Source organism: Mirounga angustirostris, unplaced genomic scaffold (assembly GCF_029215605.1).
Source record: "Mirounga angustirostris isolate CCGP_5_RB_7025 unplaced genomic scaffold, mMirAng1.0.hap1 SCAF_5, whole genome shotgun sequence".
Lineage (NCBI taxonomy): Eukaryota > Metazoa > Chordata > Mammalia > Carnivora > Phocidae > Mirounga > Mirounga angustirostris.
The window spans coordinates 157,031,214-157,049,158 of NW_026991713.1; the positions used below are offsets into that span (position 1 = coordinate 157,031,214).

The window sequence follows — 17,945 nt, forward strand, 5'->3', positions numbered from 1 at the left end:
TTTTTTCCTCTATAAAATGGACCTGGCTTCTGCTGCTTTCTGAGGTCGGGGGTGTGTGTTCCAACGTCCATGTCACGCGGAACTGCCCCATGAGAGGGCTTAAGGGAAGCACAGAGCTGTGCTGGATGTTCCCACCTGCCCTCTTTGGTTTCAGGCATTTGGCCTCATCAAGGGAACCAAAGTTGGTATTGTCATTGATGTGTCAGCCGTCAGCAGTGGCCCTCAGAAAGAGGAATTCCAGACTGACTTCCTGGTAAGTCTCTCTGGCACAAAGAAGTACCTGGAACCGCCCCCCCGACACACCCCCTCCCCTCTGTGAGCTTGGCCAACTGGCTTTGTTTGTAGCAACTGCAAAATGGGGTGTTCTGCAAAGAACGGTTCACACTTAATTAGCACCTACCGTTAAGGAACTATGTCAAGTTCATTTTCAGTTCCTGTGTGAGCTTCTCGTATCCTCACCACAGCAGTCCCTACTAACTAGACTTTTCCGCAAGGGCCCCCAGTTCCCTGGAAAGAGGATGTGAAGAACCGTAATCGGTTGGACTGACTCCAGCATAGCATGGCACAGGTCTCCTGGCCTTTTCTGGCCCCAAGGGCTGTTTCGTTTTCTTTGGCATGTCCAAACAAAGAAGCTAAGAACTCTGGAGCCAGATGACTGGCCTCAAGTCCCAGCCGCCTCTGCCACTTCTGGGCTTCGACCTGCTGCCTAATCTCTCTGTGCCTTCGTTACCTCATCTGTAAAATGCGGATGACAACAGAGGCCACCTACCAGGGCTGCCATAGGATGAAAGGAGTTCATGCAAGCTAAGTGCTCAGAGAAAAAACTTTGTATGTAGCCTCTGTGCACTAATGTAAGGGGGTTCTTTTCTTATGGGAACGCCCAGAGCTTTGGATGTGATCGTCCAAGGACTCTTTTTTTTTTTTTTTTAAGATTTTATTTATTTATTTGACAGAGAGAGAATGAGAGACAGAGAGCATGAGAGGGAGGAGGGTCAGAGGGAGAAGCAGACTCCCTGCTGAGCAGGGAGCCCGATGTAGGACTCGATCCAGGGACTCCAGGATCATGACCTGAGCCGAAGGCAGTCGCTTAACCAACTGAGCCACCCAGGTGCCCCATCCAAGGACTCTTTATAGGGTTCAACATGGGCTAGTCATCCAGAACTGTCCCCCGTTCCTGGTCTCAGCAGATGTCAGGAAACAGTGCTTCATGACAAGTCTTCAGGGCTGAGGTTCTAAAGATCTCCCAGGTGGGCTGGTCTAATATTAGGCAGGGCAAGGTCTGTGTTGCCGGTGGACAGATGAAGTTCTATCTAGCCAGGAAGACGAGGGAGGAGCTACCTTACTGCTGGATATTCATCGGCTACAGCTTGAGAGCATCAGATGGGCTGGCCTTGTGCCCACTGCTACATCCCCACCTTCTGTGCTTTGGCGAGAAACCACTGCCCCCAACCTCTGTCCTCCCTCCCTGGATGCCACCGTGAAGGGTGGCACAGTCTGAGATGGGTAGCTAAGAGGCTCATCCTCCTCCTAGTCTGTGAGCCAAGTGTGTGGCAGCCCGAAGGAGCTGCTCCAGAAGAAGACATCAGTGTGCAGTCACTGGGACTGAGGGAGGGCACGACCTCCCAGGGTGGTCTGCCAGTCTACGGGCTGAGGCCCATGCCCCGCCCCCACCACGTACACACACACACGGGCTGGGATGGGTCACCAGGGCACTCATCCCACACCCCCACGTGACTCAGTGGGCAGGAAGCAGATGTCACCTTGGGGCCACTAAGCGACCCCATCCCAGCAAGGCTGTCACCCCGGTCCTGAGGAGCCAGCCCCAGCATGAGGAGTGAAGCCAGGCCCCACGTGGCCTGTGGCTCTGGGAACCAGTATGTCCCTTTGTCTGTCAGGACCTCATTGAGGAGCAGCTGAGCCACAAGGAGAAGCTGTATGTCCTGTCCTTCGGCTCCACCACCAGCGCCCTCTGGCCAGACCCGGTGGGAGTCAGCTCTTCCACGTGAGTGACCTCCCGGCCTTGGCCAGGCTGTCTGCTTGTTCCTTGTCCTCCCCACATGGTGCTGTCTTTCTTGAATGAATACAGTGCGAACCCGAGACCCCAACAGGTGAGTGAGTACAAAGAGACAACTCACAAAGCGGAAACACAGGGATCCGTAACCTTCGGCAAAGCAGACAGCCTTGTGAGCAACCCACAAAATGAAAAGACAAGACAACGGCAAGGCACCATTTTTCTCCAGCAAACTAGCAAAGATAGTTTTGTTATTTTGAAAATAATACATCTTTAAAAATCCACACAGTACGAAAGCAGAATCTCTCTCTCACCTCCCAATAACTGTTTCTTCTACCTACTTCCAAATGTGTCACGTACGTGCATCGGTATGCTTATCCTCTTTTACTAAAACATAAACAGGAATGCATTACCCTGTCTTGCACTTTGCACTTGATTTGAATGTCAGTCTCTCTCAGTACACACAGATCTACCTCGTTCTTTTTTAATGGCTGCATAGTATTCCACTGCACAGATGTACTGTGATTTAACTAGTCTTTTATTTGGAAGCTTCTAGTTTGTGGGTTTTTTGGGAGGGGCGTGGGGGGGCAGAGAGAAGATGTGTAAGAATTTCTACTTATGCCAGTAAGTAAAAATTTCTTTTCCATGAAGAGAATATCCTTGATGGCCCAGCAGGTGTTAGGTGCCCTGCTAAGCACTTTTCATGCACTATCTTATTTAATACTTACGGCCAGCAGATGCAGTAGGATTCTTATCCCCATTTTGCCTATGAAAAAATTGGGACTCAGGTTAGGGCGCTTGCCCGGAGTGGTAGAGCCAGGATTGGCTGCCAAAGCCCGGAGCAGATTCCAGGAGAAACCACCTGTATGCATTTCTGGGATGGAGGTCCCCTTGCCCAGCACTAGCTGTAAAGAGGAGCTGTTCTGGCTAGAGCAGGGTCCAGTTCCAACAGCGCTGACTCTGCATCCTGCTCTGACAGTTACGGGGTGGCCTTGACAGTCCTTGAGCTCTCTTTAGCAGAGTGAGGCCAGGGATACCTACCCCTCACTCAACTCCTGTGAACAGGAGGTGAGGGATAAGCATCTGGCAGGTGGCCGGTACTCGGTGATGAGAGCAGTTTTTTCCTGTGGTTTCCGCTCCAGTTAGACCCCTGATCTCTGGGATGTCAGACCTAGAAGTCACCATGAGGTCATAGGCAAGAGCTTCTCACTGCAGTGATTCCTAGAGACCACTTGTGATTTTGGTCATATCTCTGTCACGTGTACTATTTTGTTTTGTTTTTTTAAGATTTATTTATTTATTCTAGAGAGAGAGTGAGCATGAGTGGCGGGGGTGGGGGGGCGGTGCAGAGGGAGAGGGAGAATCCTCAAGCAGACTCCCTGCCGAGCGTGGAGCTTGATGTGGGGCTCGATCCCAGGACCCTGGGACCATGACCTGAGCTGAAGGCAGACGCTTAACCAACTGAGCCACACAGGCGCCCCGACGTGTACTATTTTAAAACATCAACTCTACATGTATTATTGAAGGGAACTATCGGTACCATAACAAGAAGCCCGTATCGGGACACCTGGGTGGCTCAGTCGGTTAAGCGTCTGCCTTCGGCTCAGGTCATGATCCCAGGGTCCTGGGATCGAGTCCCGCATCGGGCTCCCTGCTCTGTGGGGAGCCTGCTTCTCCCTCTGCCTCTGTCTCTCTCTCTGTCTCTCATGAATAAATAAATAAAATCTTTAAATAAAAAAAAAAAAAAAGAAGAAGCCCGTATCACTTGCCATAATTAGAATGCAGTCATCACAATAAATACAGTGAAAGCAAATAAACAATGATATCAAAATCCAACTTGAAACCTATTGGCCTGGAGAAGGCTGTAGGCCTGGGATCTGCTCTCCCTTTGTGTAGAAAGGAGACTGAAAGGTTATAATGACGAAGGACAGACTTACTGGCCACGAGCTGAGACTTATTAAATTTTATTGTCATTTTTATTTTATTGGTCAGACAGAAAGAGAAATGGAAAGAGCAGAACTCTCTCACTGGTATGGTGTGAGATATTTAACCGAGAAAGTGTGAAGCTGCTTTCCCTCTTTGGGCTGGGGTGCATCCCAGCGCATGCGAGATGCAGCCACACGGCCAAGGCGCCTCCTCTTGGAGTCCTCTCGGGGTCAGGGGATGAACTCTGCACTGGGGGGAGTGTGTGGTGGCTTGGGGCGCAGAGAAGGAGCTTAGCCCAGAACCTCTGATCGCAGAGTCGCTGGAGTCCAGCCTGGTTTGAAATCCCAGAGTGGGCCAGTTGCTTACGGGATCAAATCCCAACTCCGTTTTCTCATGTATAAAATTGGAAGAAATGTATTCCCCTCAAGAATTATTGTTAGCCTGGGGCGCCGGGGTGGCTCAGTCGGTTGAGTGTCTGCCTTCGGCTCAGGTCATGATCTTAGGGTCCTGGGATCGAGTCCTGTATCGGGCTCCCTGCTCAGCGGAGTGTGGTTCTCCTTCTCTCTCTCCCTCCTCCCTTCTGCTCATGATCTGTTTCTCTCAAATAAATAATTGTTAGTCTGAAATGAGCTCATGTCTGTCCTCGGTCTGGCACCTCGGCAGAGCACTGTGGTGGGGCGTCTGCTGTCTCCACAGCCTCCAGGAACTCAGGCTCTGGGTAAAGAAGCTGCAGCCTGACGGAGGCAGCAATTTGCTACAAGCCCTGAGGAAGATCTTCACCCTGAAGGGGCTGAATTCTCTGGTGACCATAATGGGAAGCTGGTAGGTCTCCTTTCCTACATGGGTAACAGACCGCACGTACAAAGGGGGCTGGAGAACCAAAAACCATCACGCAGGACCCTTCACACACACTGAGAGAAGGATTTCGTTCATAGGCCGTCCGTCCCTAGGTGTTGGGCAGGGCAGCCAGGGCAGGCCAGGCCTGCAGTCCATGCTACCTTGCATCTTCCAAGCGACCTGGGACACAGGTGGTCAGTTAGATTTGGTAGATATTCCCATTTTCTCTGGAATGTCCTCCACGTGATTTGACCTGGGGCACCCCCTTTTCTTCTTCTGTCTTCTCCCCAGCCCAGATCAGCCTTCTGAAATTCTGTCCAGCTACATCCAACAGTCCACCATTGGAAAGGGCCTCATCACCCACATCGTCACCTACAAATGCAACAGTCAGGTGCCCCTTGTAAGTACCTGGGATTCTCCAACGTTTCCCTTGGATTGGCCACAGTGATCTAGCTGGGCCATCTTGGAGGCTCCACGCATGGATAGCCCCCCACCACCAAGCTGTGGACCAGAACATGACTCTCCTTGTACCTGCTTCTTCCTTTGGGCAGTTGGGAGGTTCAGTCAAGGAGAAGTTTGTGGGAATACTGGCATTGCCCCGGTGAGGATGCTGACCCTGTCACCATCCCCACAGGCTGTCCTAAAGAACCTTGCAGAAGCTCTTGGGGGCTACTACCACTGCTACAGCCCAGAAACAGAGGTAAGCCCTTCTGCCAACACGCTGCCCCTCTCCTCCCTCCCTGCCTGCCTCCAAGCCTGTGCCTGGGGGACCTGGGCCAGGACAGACCATGCTATGTACTTGCTTCCCCTCCCTGCCGCCATGTTCAATGGGTTTGCACGAGTATAATCAGGTTAAGATGAATATGGGAAGAACAGGGACAGCATGAAGTCACAAGAGATCCTTTGCTCAGCATGCATGATGAGTGGATTGCACACCAGTGAGCCTAGAGGCCTTTTAAAGCCTAGCTGGTCGAATCCTGAATCTCTATCCAGTTGTCATCACCATGGGGTCCAACCCCACCTCTGCTCCCACCAAAGCGGAGTCTGAAACAGCTGCCTCAGGTCTTCCTCCAAGATACGTCCCCGCTACTGCAGGGGCCCCGCGGCAATCAATTCTGAATGAACGATCAATTCTGTACCAGTCCACCCATTAGTATCCTTGTCCCAGTTAATCGTAGCATCACACACCCTGTGTCCACACTGGAGGTAACAATTAGCAAGTGTGCATGTGGACCACTGGCCAATTGAGAATCCACTGTCTGTTCAGCTCGCAGGCTGTGTCTCGCCTGAAACCATCGGTAGCCTTAAGCCAAATAGTATTTGTATCTTACAGTGTTCAAGCGTCACAAAGTCTAGCATTTCACACCAAGGAGCCAAGGTCAGACAACATTTTCCTTGGTTTACACCCCTTCTGGTTACATAATTTCCCAAACTCTTGTTTGTTGAGGCCACAGATCACAGGGGCTAGGAAGGTACCGTAAATGAACAAAACCGGCTGGTTTAAGAAGTCTTTTTTTAAAATATTTTTTATTTATTTATTTGACAGTGAGAGAGAGAGACAGCGAGAGCAGGAACACAAGCAGGGGGAGTGGGAGAGGGAGAGCAGTCTTCCCGCAGAGCAGGGAGCCCGACGCGGGGCTCGATCCCAGGACCCCGGGATCATGACCTGAGCCAAAGGCAGATGCCCAACGACTGAGCCACCCAGGTGCCCCAAGAAGTCTTTTATTTTAGGGGAGCCTGGGTGGCTCAGTCGGTTAAGTGTCTGACTCTTGGTTTCGACTCAGGTCGTGATGTCAGGGTCCTGGGATCGAGCCTGGCATTGGGCTCCCTGCTCCGTGCGGAGTCTGCTTCTCCCTCTGCCCCTCCCCCTGCTCATGCATGCTCTCACTCTCTAAAATAAATAAACCATCAAAAAAAAAAAAAAAGGAAATCTTTTATCTAAAAACCCGTGGCCCTCTTGGCTTCTCTATTGTTTTTCTTCATAGAGATATGAGTACAACAAATATCATTGTCTTATTTTAATATAAGCAGAAAACAGTAGAAGGGTAAGAAAAAACTTAAGCTGACTCAGAGGGGTGGGGGGCAGCAGAGAGTGGGTGGACCTGTGGAAGACTAGGTAGCTCTTACCCCATCTAGAGAGACGCCTCTGCTCAGCCCTTGGCCTATCCCCATCGTTGCTCTGGAGGAGTGTGACCCCCATGCTGCTAGGTTTTCCAAGGAGCCAGAAATCTGGATTTGTATGTATGTGTGACTTCTTTACATTTTTTTAAATGGAGATGAAATTCACATAACATAAAGTTCCCCACTTCAAAGTGAACGATTAGCAGCACTTAGTACATTCACAATGTTGTGCAAACACCACCTCTATCCAGTTCCAAAACATTTTCATCCCCCCAAAAGAAAATTCTGTACCTGGGGCACCTGGGTGGCTCAGTCGGTTAAGCGTCTGCCTTTGGCTCAGGTCATGGTCCCAGGGTCCTGGGATTGAGCCCCACATCGGGCTCCCTGCTCAGCAGGGAGCCTGTTTCTCCCTCTCCCTCTGCCTGCCTGTCTGCCTGCTTGTGATCTCTCTCTCTCTGTCAAATAAATAAATAAAATCTTTAAAAAAAAAAAAAAAAAGAAAATTCTGTACCCATTAATCTGTTACTGCCCCTGTCCCCTGCCCCACAGCCCCTGGAAACCACCAACCTGCTTTCTGTCTCGATGGAGTCACCTATTCTGGATATTTCATATAAATGGAATCATACACCTTTTGTATCCTGTCTTCTTTCCATTAGCATCATGTTTTCAAGGTTTATCTATGTTGTAGCCTGTCTCAGAGCTTCATTCTTTGTTATGGCTCATTTATTGTCTAGATCCACAACCTTCTGTGTGTCCATTCATCCACTGATGGACACTTGGGTTATCGCCACCCTTCGGCTGTTGTGAACTGCTATGAACATTGCTGTACAAGTATCTGAGTCCTTGTTTTCAATTATTTGGGGTATCTACCTACAAGGGGAACTGCTGGGTTATACGGTAATTCTGTGTAGACTCCTTTGAGGAACCACCAGTCTGTTTCCCACTAGCAGTGGGCAAGTGTTCTGGTTCTCCCCATCCTCACCAACGCTTCCATAGCCAGTCCAGTGGGTATAAAATGTTTCTTCATATCTTTAAGGTTAGAAAACCCTTCAGTTATTTAATAACACTGAAGGCCAGTACTATAGAAATGGAACACAACAGGTTTGCAGGCTCTATCCGGCACATGGACCCTAGTTTATAACGTCTGGCTTAACCAATCCGCCACTCAGCTTTAGGAAATGACATGACTGCTTGCCCTTTCCTGCGTCGGCCATGGCTAGCAGCCAAGTGACCTCTAATGGCTGATTGCTCCTACTACCCCCAGGTCTACACCAGCTGGGACATGAACCAGCTGCTGGAAGAAATCCAGAAAGCCCAGAGCCTCCTGGGCCACATCCAAGCCTTGCGCCACAGGACCCCCTGTGAGGAGCTAACCAGCATGATGAAGGAGGTAGGTGGTGTAGGGGAAGATTCTGGAGCTGGCCTCACTCCATCCTTCTTTCTCACCCGTCTCTCTGAGGGCATAGCTGCCAAAGCCCCCATGTGCTAACAGAGAAATAAGGCAAAGCCCTGCCCTTTGCTGTACCCCACAGCTCTGAGCTGCGTGGGCCTTCCACTGTGCCAGAAGGATCCTGATGGATTTTCTAACTGAAAAATGTATTTCAGAGAAAGGCCAGCAGGCTCCTGCCACCCCACCCACCTCCCACTGTCCCCTCCCTATCCCCCAGTTTGGAGAAGGATGAACACCTCACCCACACAGAGTGGGCTGTCTTGAAGATGGTCTTTGCTACCCAGCGCTTCATTTGGGGCAAACGTCCCTGTGTGGCGACTTGATTATTGTAACATCAGCAAAATAACTCAGCCAGCTCATGGGCGTAGCACCATAAGAGCTCTGAGCTGTTTAGATCAGGCAGAAAACTTAACTGTGGACAGGAGGCACTGAGAATGCGCTTATAGCTTCACCAAATGAAGGCATGGCTGTGACGTACAGAACATCCTGGTCTGGCTGGACGCAGTGGAAGAGACACCACGCCTAGAAACTGGAATCTTCCGATTCGGTTCCAGCTCTTCTACTGAGTATCTATAAATCATAACAACTGTTGTATTAGAAGAGTTCTCATTTACTGAGTGCTCATTCTAAGATAGACACAATGATTAATTCTTTAAACGTCTTATTTTAGCATAACAACAACAGTCTGCTGTAGATATATTATTACCCCCATTTTACTGATGAGGAATCTGAAGTCAGAAGGCTAAATAATTTGCCTCAGATCCCAGAGACAGAGACAGATGAAGTTTGAATTGAACCCAGGTCTGTCTGATGTCAAAACCTCAGCCAGGAGTTTCCTACAATGCAATGCATGTATTACTCATGGTTTGCAAGACAATTACAAAGTGGTACATGAATTAATTTTTTTAATGTTGTGTATTTAAAACTAACTCATTATGGTAGTAATCTTCTTTCTAAAATTATTTGAGTACAAAAAAGGGAGTCAATTTTTAAAATTAGATCAAATTAACAATTAAAAAGCTTTAATGTTACACATTTGGCTTATTTTTTAAAGATTTTATTTATTTATTTGTTTATTTTTAAAAGTTTATTTATTTATTTGAGAGTGTGTGGGGGGGGGGACAGAAGGAGAGGGAAAGAATCTTAAGCAGGCTCCACACCCAGCATGGAGCCCAACACAGGGCTTAATCTCATGACCCTGAGATCATGATCTGAGCCAAAATCAAGAGTTGGATGCTTAACTGACTAAGCCACCCAGGCACTCCTAAAGATTTTGTTTTTTTAAGTAATCTCTACACCCAACGTGGGCCTTGAACTCACAAGTCCAAGATCAAGAGTCACATGCTGTACCAACTGAGCCAGCCAGACGCCCCCATATTTGATTTATTTTTAAAAAAATTCTAGGTGTGCCTGGCTGGCTCAGTCAGGGGAGCATGCAGCTCTTGATCTCGGGAGTTTCAAGTTCAAGCTCCATGTTAGGCGTAGAGACTACTTAAAAGTAAAATCTTTAGGGAAACTTGGGTAGCTCAGTCAGTTGAGCGTCTGGCTCTTGATTTTGGTTCATGGTCATGTACCATGAACCAGTTGAGTTCCCAAACTTGGACAAGACTTCTGCAGAATGGCTAAAGATCAATGGCCTAAAAGGTAAGTCCCCAGGGTCACGGGATCGGGCCCTGTACTGGGCTCCATGCTCAGCACAGAGTCTGCTTCTCTCTCTCCCTCTGCTTCTCCCCCCCATTCTTTTTTTCTCTCTCTCTTTCAAATAAATAAATAAAATCTTTAAAACAAAAGGGTAAAATCTTTTTAAAAATTCTAAATAACAGTACAGTGGTATTCAGATACAGGAAAATTCATGAATGTCTAAAACTTGGGAATTGTTGTTCTCTGTCTTATTTATACATGACTTATGACTTAACATCTCAGAACCTCGGGCTTTCAGTTTGTAAAGGTGGGTGAGGGGAGGCTGGACTAGACCAGGGCTCCTGAAATGATCTAGTGTAGGAGTTACTTTTTACTTCTTCGAAGCCTTGTATCAGGAGCTCATGGAGGGGTCGCCAGCCATCTTGGAGCCCAAGGTGATGATCTTGATGGTAAGGGTGGGGAGGGGCCAGGAGGATGGACAAATCAAAGCGGAAGCGAGTTGCTGGGGACATCTTCTTACCCTGGAAATTCCAGCAATCTCCCGAGAAGGGGATGGGGATGGTGGGAGGGGAAGGCAGAACTGCCTTTAATTTACCTGGTAATGTTTTCAGATGCTCCACTTAGGGGACCTGGGGGGGTTGGGGAGACTAAGGGCTTCTCAGCTCTAAAATATGATTTTGTAATGAAGCCTTTTAAATTTAATTTAGATTTCCACAGAGATTGCAAAAGGTCCACTCACAGGTCTCTTGCCTAAACCCCCAAAGCATGAGGGTCCCCTCACAATTGAGTTCCCAAACTTGGACAAGACTTCTGCAGAATGGCTAAAGATCAATGGCCTAAAAGGTAAGTCCCCAAAGAGGGCAGAACCCAGCACTCAGGTGACTGACGAAAAGGCATAAACCCTCAGGGGCTTCCAGAACTGTATCTCAAACCCCACTGTTTATTTTTACAGCCAAAAAGCTAAGCCTTTATCAGGTTCTGGCACCCAATGCATTCTCTCCTGTGAAGGAATTTGTGCCTATTCTCCAGAAGACAGTATCTTCAACTATCCATGAGGTAACTCAGATTCAGAGTTCTTTCCAGTCCTCTGCAGGGGGACTCCTCTGTGACCGTTCCCTTCCTTTTTTTTTTTTTTTTTTAAAGATTATTTATTTGACAGAGAGAGACACAGTGAGAGAGGGAACACAAGCAGGGGGAGTGGGAGAGGGAGAAGCAGGCTTCCCACGGAGCAGGGAGCCTGATGCGGGGCTCGATCCCAGAACCCTGGGATCATGACCTGAGCCAAAGGCAGATGCTTAACAACTGAGCCACCCAGGCGCCCCTGACCTTTCCGTTCTTAAATGTCGAGGAAATGAGAGTCATAAGTCGGAGCACAAGGAGCTGGGGTCTGAGGCCCTGGAGTGGGATGCAGGCTTTCCAGAACTTTCGAGAACTCTCATCACATCTACTCTAACTGCAGTTTTGCAAAGATTTGAACCTGAACTCTGGAAGATGGGGCAAGAGGGAGCAAGTCAGGGATAAGGGAGCAAGTTGCCTCCTCCTTGAAGGTTTCCCTCCATGCACTCTGAACGCACTTGCTCTCCTTGTGTCCTCACTGTACCTGGTACAGACTTCTGCCCTAGCTCCTGTAATGTGTTAACATGTGTACTTATTACATGTCTAAACCCCCACCACAGTAGGAGACTTAAAAGAACAAACTCTCTTCTCCAACCCTGTATCCCCAATATCTAGTACAAGCAAGCAGCCGATGAATGTTTCCCAGACGGCTGACTGGGTGGAAGGAAGGATGGAAATGTAAACATATGGAACTATGGAGGGGAAAAAATGGAAGGATGAATGACATAATAGAATAGAAAAGGATGGAAGGATGGAGAAATGGAAGGAGAGCATAATAGGCGAAGAGAAAGGTCAATGGAAAGATGGAAGAACCAAAGAGAAGAGGGATAGATAATTGTAGCATCAGATTGATGAGTGACTAGGTGGGTCATGACAACTTGGTGGAGGATGAAAAATTAGATTTTCCAAGTGCCCATGAAGGCCTATCCGGGTTCCCAGTATGTTTTAAGGTCTCCGACTCTGCTACTACAAAACCTCCAACCATAGGTTGTATCAAGACTCCGATGTTTGGAAGACCCTCCTCAGAAGGCAGCCTGGCTTGCTCTCAGGCATGGTGCACTCAGGGACCACTGTCCTGAAGGCCCTCTGCTGCCATGACCAGGGACACATAATGCGACCCCAGATGTGCTCGAAGCCCATTTCCCTCTCACACATCTGATTTGGAGAGCCCAGTGCCCAAATTAAACTTAACAATCCTTCCCCGCATGTGCTCTGTTCACCTGCCACCCATCCTGGCCACACCTGAGTGCAGAGGGCAATGGTCCAGTTTGAATGGCATGACGGGACAGTGAAGAATGTTCATGTGGACCTGCCCTTCCTCTGTGAGTACCAGGTTAGTAATGAGTCCAGTTGGTCAGCATATGGGGTTTGGGAAGAGGGGACAAGAGGAAGGAGTTGGGTTTATCTGACTTGAGTCATCTTGTTTGGGGTATTGAATAATTAAATGGAATTTGGAGACACCAAGCCATTGACCAAACTTCCTCTTATAAACAGACTGTGCTCTGCCTCCAGGTACCTCTGGAGCTTTCTCCACCTGCTTCCCAGGCAGGGACCTGTCAAACAAACAAAAGTCTCTGATCTTTTGGGGCAAGATCTGCTTCCTCTCCCCTTCCAGGCAATGAAATATGTGGACTCTTCTCTTCCTGGTCTTGTGGCAGACTCACCCAGGATTCAGTGAAATGTTTATACTGCCTGGATACCCATGGCCCCATCCCTAGAAGCCAACCTTGCCCCACAGACCCCTTAATTGGCCATCCTTTGGTCAGTCGCTCACTCTGTGTGGCCCATGGGTTTGCAGAAACAGCTCAGCAGAGCTCTGCGGTTGTACGAGAGACGGATCGAGTGGCTCTCCTTGGCCAGCCGAAGAATCTGGGGCACCGTCTGCGAAAAAAGGTACCTTCCCTCAAGTAGTGTTCTTGTCCTTTCTGAGTCCCATGTGTGACATAAGCACTTTTCCAACTCATGAATTCCCTGTTGGTAGCATCAGAAACCATCCCTCAGATTAAGGATCAACCATCACTCAGCAGAACCCCTAGAGGAAGAAGTCACCACTACCATCATCAAAATCAATACTGTCATCATTGTGTTACTCAGGATTCTTTCAGTTAAAAAGCAACAGAAATGGGGCGCCTGGGTGGCTCAGTCGTTAAGCGTCTGCCTTCGGCTCAGGTCATGATCTCAGGGTCCTGGGATCGAGCCCCACAGCGGGCTCCCTGCTCGGCAGGAAGCCTTCTTCTCCCTCTCCCACTCCCCCTGCTTGTGTTCCCTCTCTCTCTGTGTCTCTCTCTGTCAAATAAAATCTTAAAAAAAAAAAAAAAAAAGGCAACAGAAACTAAGTGCCAGTTGGCTTAAACAAAGCAGGGAGGTCTGGTTGAAGGTAACTAAAAATTCTAAAATAGATTTGATAGCTGTCTTCAGGCATGGCTCCATCCAGGGGTTTGTGCACGTAAAGAATCTCTCTCCATCTCTCAGCTCCACGTCCTTCCCTGGTGGCTCTGTTGTCAGGCAGACTTTCCCTTCCAGGGGATAGCCTCTGGGGAAAGAAATGGATCTTTTTGTTTCTTCTCTCTGTTTTAAGATCCCTAGTCCCATTTGGCCTAGGTAGCAGGATAGCCCCCTGAGCTCCCCACTTATCTTCTATCAGGTTAGCACTCCCAGGGCTTGGGGCAGGACCTGTCCAGGAACTATTCACTGTGGCCTGGGAGGTAGGATGTTCTAATTGCCTAACATCAAATGCCCACCCTTCAAGCTTGGGGCGGGTCTGTTCCACTCAATCCAAGTGGACTGACGGAGGCAGAGGAGTTTTCCAGGATGCTGTTGTGAGGGGAGGTGCTGGATGCTGAGCAGGGAGAAACAGTTGGTGGCGTTTACAACATCCTTACCATTCCATACCTTATTGGATGCATTACCACTTACAAAGTAGCATACTATTCCACCCTTTAATTCTCAAAGCAACCCTGTGAGGAGTCTCATTATGAATAGTTCATAGTTAAATAGGCCAAGGATCAGAGAGGTTTTGTGACTTGCCTAAGTCACACAGGAAGTGGGACCTGAACCAAGATCTTCTGACTCTAAATCCACTAGATTTTCTTTTGCTCTCCATAATTGCTGTCTCGTGCTCACTTTGGCAGCATACACGCTAAAAAAAGAAAAAAAAATTAAATAAATGGAACCATAATTGCTGTCTCAAAATGAGAGTGGACGGTGGAGTTGGGAATTGATTTGAAGTAGTGAAAAAAAGCCAAATGGGACTAGGGATCTTAAAACAGAGAGAAGAAACAAAAGATACATTTCTTTCCCCAGAGGCCCAGATACACCTAATTCCCCATCTCATTTGCTTACCTTGTTTCTGTTCCCCCAACCTCTAATAATAGTGAACGCTAGTGCTTTAAAACAGAGAAATGTGTGAAAATCATTCTAGGCAGCCCCCACCCCTTAAACCATCTCCACCGTGTGACTTTATTCCATGGTAGAAGCCCCTGGGAGAGAAGCTTCCACGGCCCCCTTAGTCTACCATTGTAATCCCACTCCTGCTGACCTCACACCACAGAGAAGATTTTGGCCAGCTATGAGTTTGGCATGCAAAACTCCCCTGGAAAAAACTTTAAATAGTAAAATGGAACAAAATAAACATTATCTGAGAGATTCGGTTCTCTTCTTAAAGCTTGTGTTTCTTTTTAGGGTGGTTATACTGCTGGATATCTCTGTGACCAATTCCATGTACATTATTCATATCCAGCACTCCCTGCGACTTCTGCTGGAAGAACAGTTGTCCAACAAGGACTGCTTCAACATCATCGCGTAGGCTCCTAGTTCCCAGTGGGGGTCCTGGGGGCAGGGGTTGCCTGTGGTCTGTGCCATTGCTGGGCTGAGGTTCCTGGCAGGTAGCTAGATGACATCTCACCAGCACCCAGCATCCTAGGATGGCCATCAGTTTATCTGACTTGAGTCATCTTGTTTGGGGTATTGAATAATTAAATGGTTGCAGGACAGTCCCACTGGGGCGAAGGTGATAAGTGGCCCCCAAACACACTGCTCGATCAGCCAAGATAAAGTAACTCAGCCCATTGCCCCATTTGGATTCTGAGCTGATAAACACAAAAAAGAGAAAGAAGGGCCCCCAGGCATGCCCCAGTGTTAGGTCCCAATTCAGGTCAAGCAAGCCACAGTATGTCAAACATTTAAGATTCCAATTCCAAATGCTAATTATATAGATTTATATATATAACTATATATATTTAAGTTATGTGTAACTATAGAATATATATAAATTATATATATTTAAATTACATATTTTATATATAAATAATTTGATATATATGTTTAAAATATAAAATATGAATATTGTATATAGAATACATATTTTAAAATTATATCTAACTATATATATTTAAATTATATATAACTATATATCATATATTTAAATTATGTACTATATATAGTTGTATATAATTTATATATAGTTACCTATAATTTAAATATATATAGTTTTATATATTTATTATAATTGCATACCTTTTCCACTAATTAGGGGAGAAAGAGAGAAAAGGAACCCACTTAAAAGATTTATTTATTTATTTTAGAGAGAGAGTATGAGGGGGGGGAGGGACAGAGGGAGAGGGAGAAAGAATCTCAAGCAGACTCCCCACTAAACACAGAGCCCGACATGGGGCTCGGTCTCATGACCCCAAGATCATGACCTGAGCTGAAGCCAAGAGACAGACACTCAACCAATTGTACCACCCATGCATCCCAGACTATACACGTTTATAACACTTCGTATCAAGTAGGGAGTATTCTAAACCTATTAAGTCAGCAGTTAATATTATATATTATTCTGTACCAGAGCCTTATCTTTTTCTAATACATTCTACAGAAAAAAAAAATGCTTAGAGAAATATTTTAGGCAATGTTTTCATTCATTTACCCATCCATTAATCATTCAACAAACTTTTACTGAAAGCCTGCCATGTACCAATCCCTGCACTGGGTATATGGAAGTGAATACATATCATACCTGTCCTCAAGGAGGTTAGGGTCTAGTACAGGGAGACAGGCATGTTAATAAATAAGTGTTATTAACTGCTTTCTGCAGAAATAGGCAGAAGGCAGGATCAGACTATCCTGCCTGAGCACAGGGATGTCAGAAAATCTTCACAGGGGCACCTGGGTAGCTCAGTTGGTTAGGCATCTGACTCTTGGTTTTGGCTCAGGTCATGATCTCAGGGTCATGAGATCGAGCCCTGTATCAGGCTCCACGGGCGTAGAGCCTGCTTAAAATTCTCTCTCTCTCTGTCTCTCCCCCTCTGCCCCTCCCCCCTGTACTCATGCTCTCTCTCTCTCTCAAATAAATAAGTAAATAAAATCTAAAAGAAAAAAGAAAGAAAAGAAAACATCTTCACAGAGGAGATGATCCTTTCATTGAGTCTTGCCAAATGAGTAGGTGTTTACCTAGCACATGGGAATGATGGAGGCAGTGGGGAAGAAAGGCATCCTAGGTAAAGGAAGCAACAGGGGGCATAGAGGTGTTGGAGCTATGGGACACAGACTGTGGAACTTTGGGGGACCATGAGGGAGTTCAGTCGGTGAGAAAATAGGGTCAGAAAAAGAGATTGTGCATGACAAAATCAAACAGATGATGGAGGGTTTATATATCTAAGATGTGCTCAGGAGCTTTTATACTATAAGACATCTAGGCATCAGAAGATTTGAAGCAAGGTAATAACATGATCAGATCTTGAATACTCATGTCACAATGTGAAGGAGGCATTGAAGGGATGTGACCCTGGAGGGATGGAGGCCATTGGGACTGCTCAGTGGTCTGCACTAGCGTGGAGTAGGCTTGAGCCATGGCCATGGGGATGGAAAAAAGGATGCATGTGAGAGGTGTTGGAGAGTTAGAATCTACAACACGTAGTTACCATTTGGCTGTAGGGCGTGAGAATGGTGAAGAGAAGATGTCCCAGATGGAGCAGATCATGGAAGTAGAAGATGGTTTTAATCCTGTACAATTGAAGATTTTCAAGAGGAGATTCAAGAGTCGTAGGACTCTGGTGAGGAGTTCTAGTCAGGAAATACAGGTTTGCGAGCCATCGGCATTCTGGTCAGGTGGGTGAGAAGGGCATGAAACACACCTGTGGAGACGTGAAGGGAAGAGAAGACAACTGAAGGCAGAACTGGTGAGGCACTGATGTTTGGAGGGTAGGCAGAGGAAGGGAACCCCCAAAGGAACACAAGAGAGGAGCAGCCAAAGAGGGATGAGGAAAATGAGGAGAGGATGGTGTTGAGAAGCCACGTCTCAGAAAGAAACAGAGTTTAATTCTGCAGAAACAAAGCAGGAAGGGGAAGAATAAAGGAATCCACTAAATTTGGCAGTAGAGCTCACTGATAACGAAACAATGAGATACAATTTTTTTTTTTTTTTGCAACTCAGTTTGGCAACCGAGTATGTAAAAGATTCAGGGATGCCTGGGTGGCTCAATTGGTTGAGCGGCTGCCTTCAGCTCAGGTCATGATCCCAGGCTCCTCTCTCTCTCTCTCTCTCACAAATAAAAAAATAACATCTTTTAAAAGAGTCAAAAAAAAAAAAAAAAACAATGCACAGTGCTGGTGATGATGTGATGGAAAGGGCACTCTTGGAAACTGTCCACAGAAGTGTAATTTGGTATAGCCCCTGTATTACATTTTTTTTTAAAGATTTTATTTATTTATTTGACAGAGAGAGACACAGCGAGAGAGGGAACACAAGCAGGGGGAGTGGGAGAGAGAGAGAAGCAGGCTTCCCACGGAGCAGGGAGCCCGATGCGGGGCTCGATCCCAGGACCCTGGGATCATGACCTGAGC

The 17,945-nt window shown here is 47.2% G+C and overlaps 1 protein-coding gene across 1 annotated transcript in view; it reads left to right on the forward strand.

The window, feature by feature from the left end:
* Positions 1 to 17,945, forward strand: part of VWA3A (von Willebrand factor A domain containing 3A) — a 54,620-nt gene that overhangs the window by 13,256 nt on the left and 23,419 nt on the right. Inside the window, exons 7-17 of the mRNA XM_064590318.1 lie at positions 155 to 253; positions 1,896 to 2,002; positions 4,634 to 4,759; positions 5,066 to 5,174; positions 5,409 to 5,474; positions 8,160 to 8,285; positions 10,694 to 10,829; positions 10,939 to 11,042; positions 12,355 to 12,435; positions 12,901 to 12,995; positions 14,784 to 14,903. Coding sequence (XP_064446388.1) covers positions 155 to 253; positions 1,896 to 2,002; positions 4,634 to 4,759; positions 5,066 to 5,174; positions 5,409 to 5,474; positions 8,160 to 8,285; positions 10,694 to 10,829; positions 10,939 to 11,042; positions 12,355 to 12,435; positions 12,901 to 12,995; positions 14,784 to 14,903 — 1,169 coding nt within the window. The remainder of the gene's footprint in view (positions 1 to 154; positions 254 to 1,895; positions 2,003 to 4,633; positions 4,760 to 5,065; positions 5,175 to 5,408; positions 5,475 to 8,159; positions 8,286 to 10,693; positions 10,830 to 10,938; positions 11,043 to 12,354; positions 12,436 to 12,900; positions 12,996 to 14,783; positions 14,904 to 17,945) is intronic.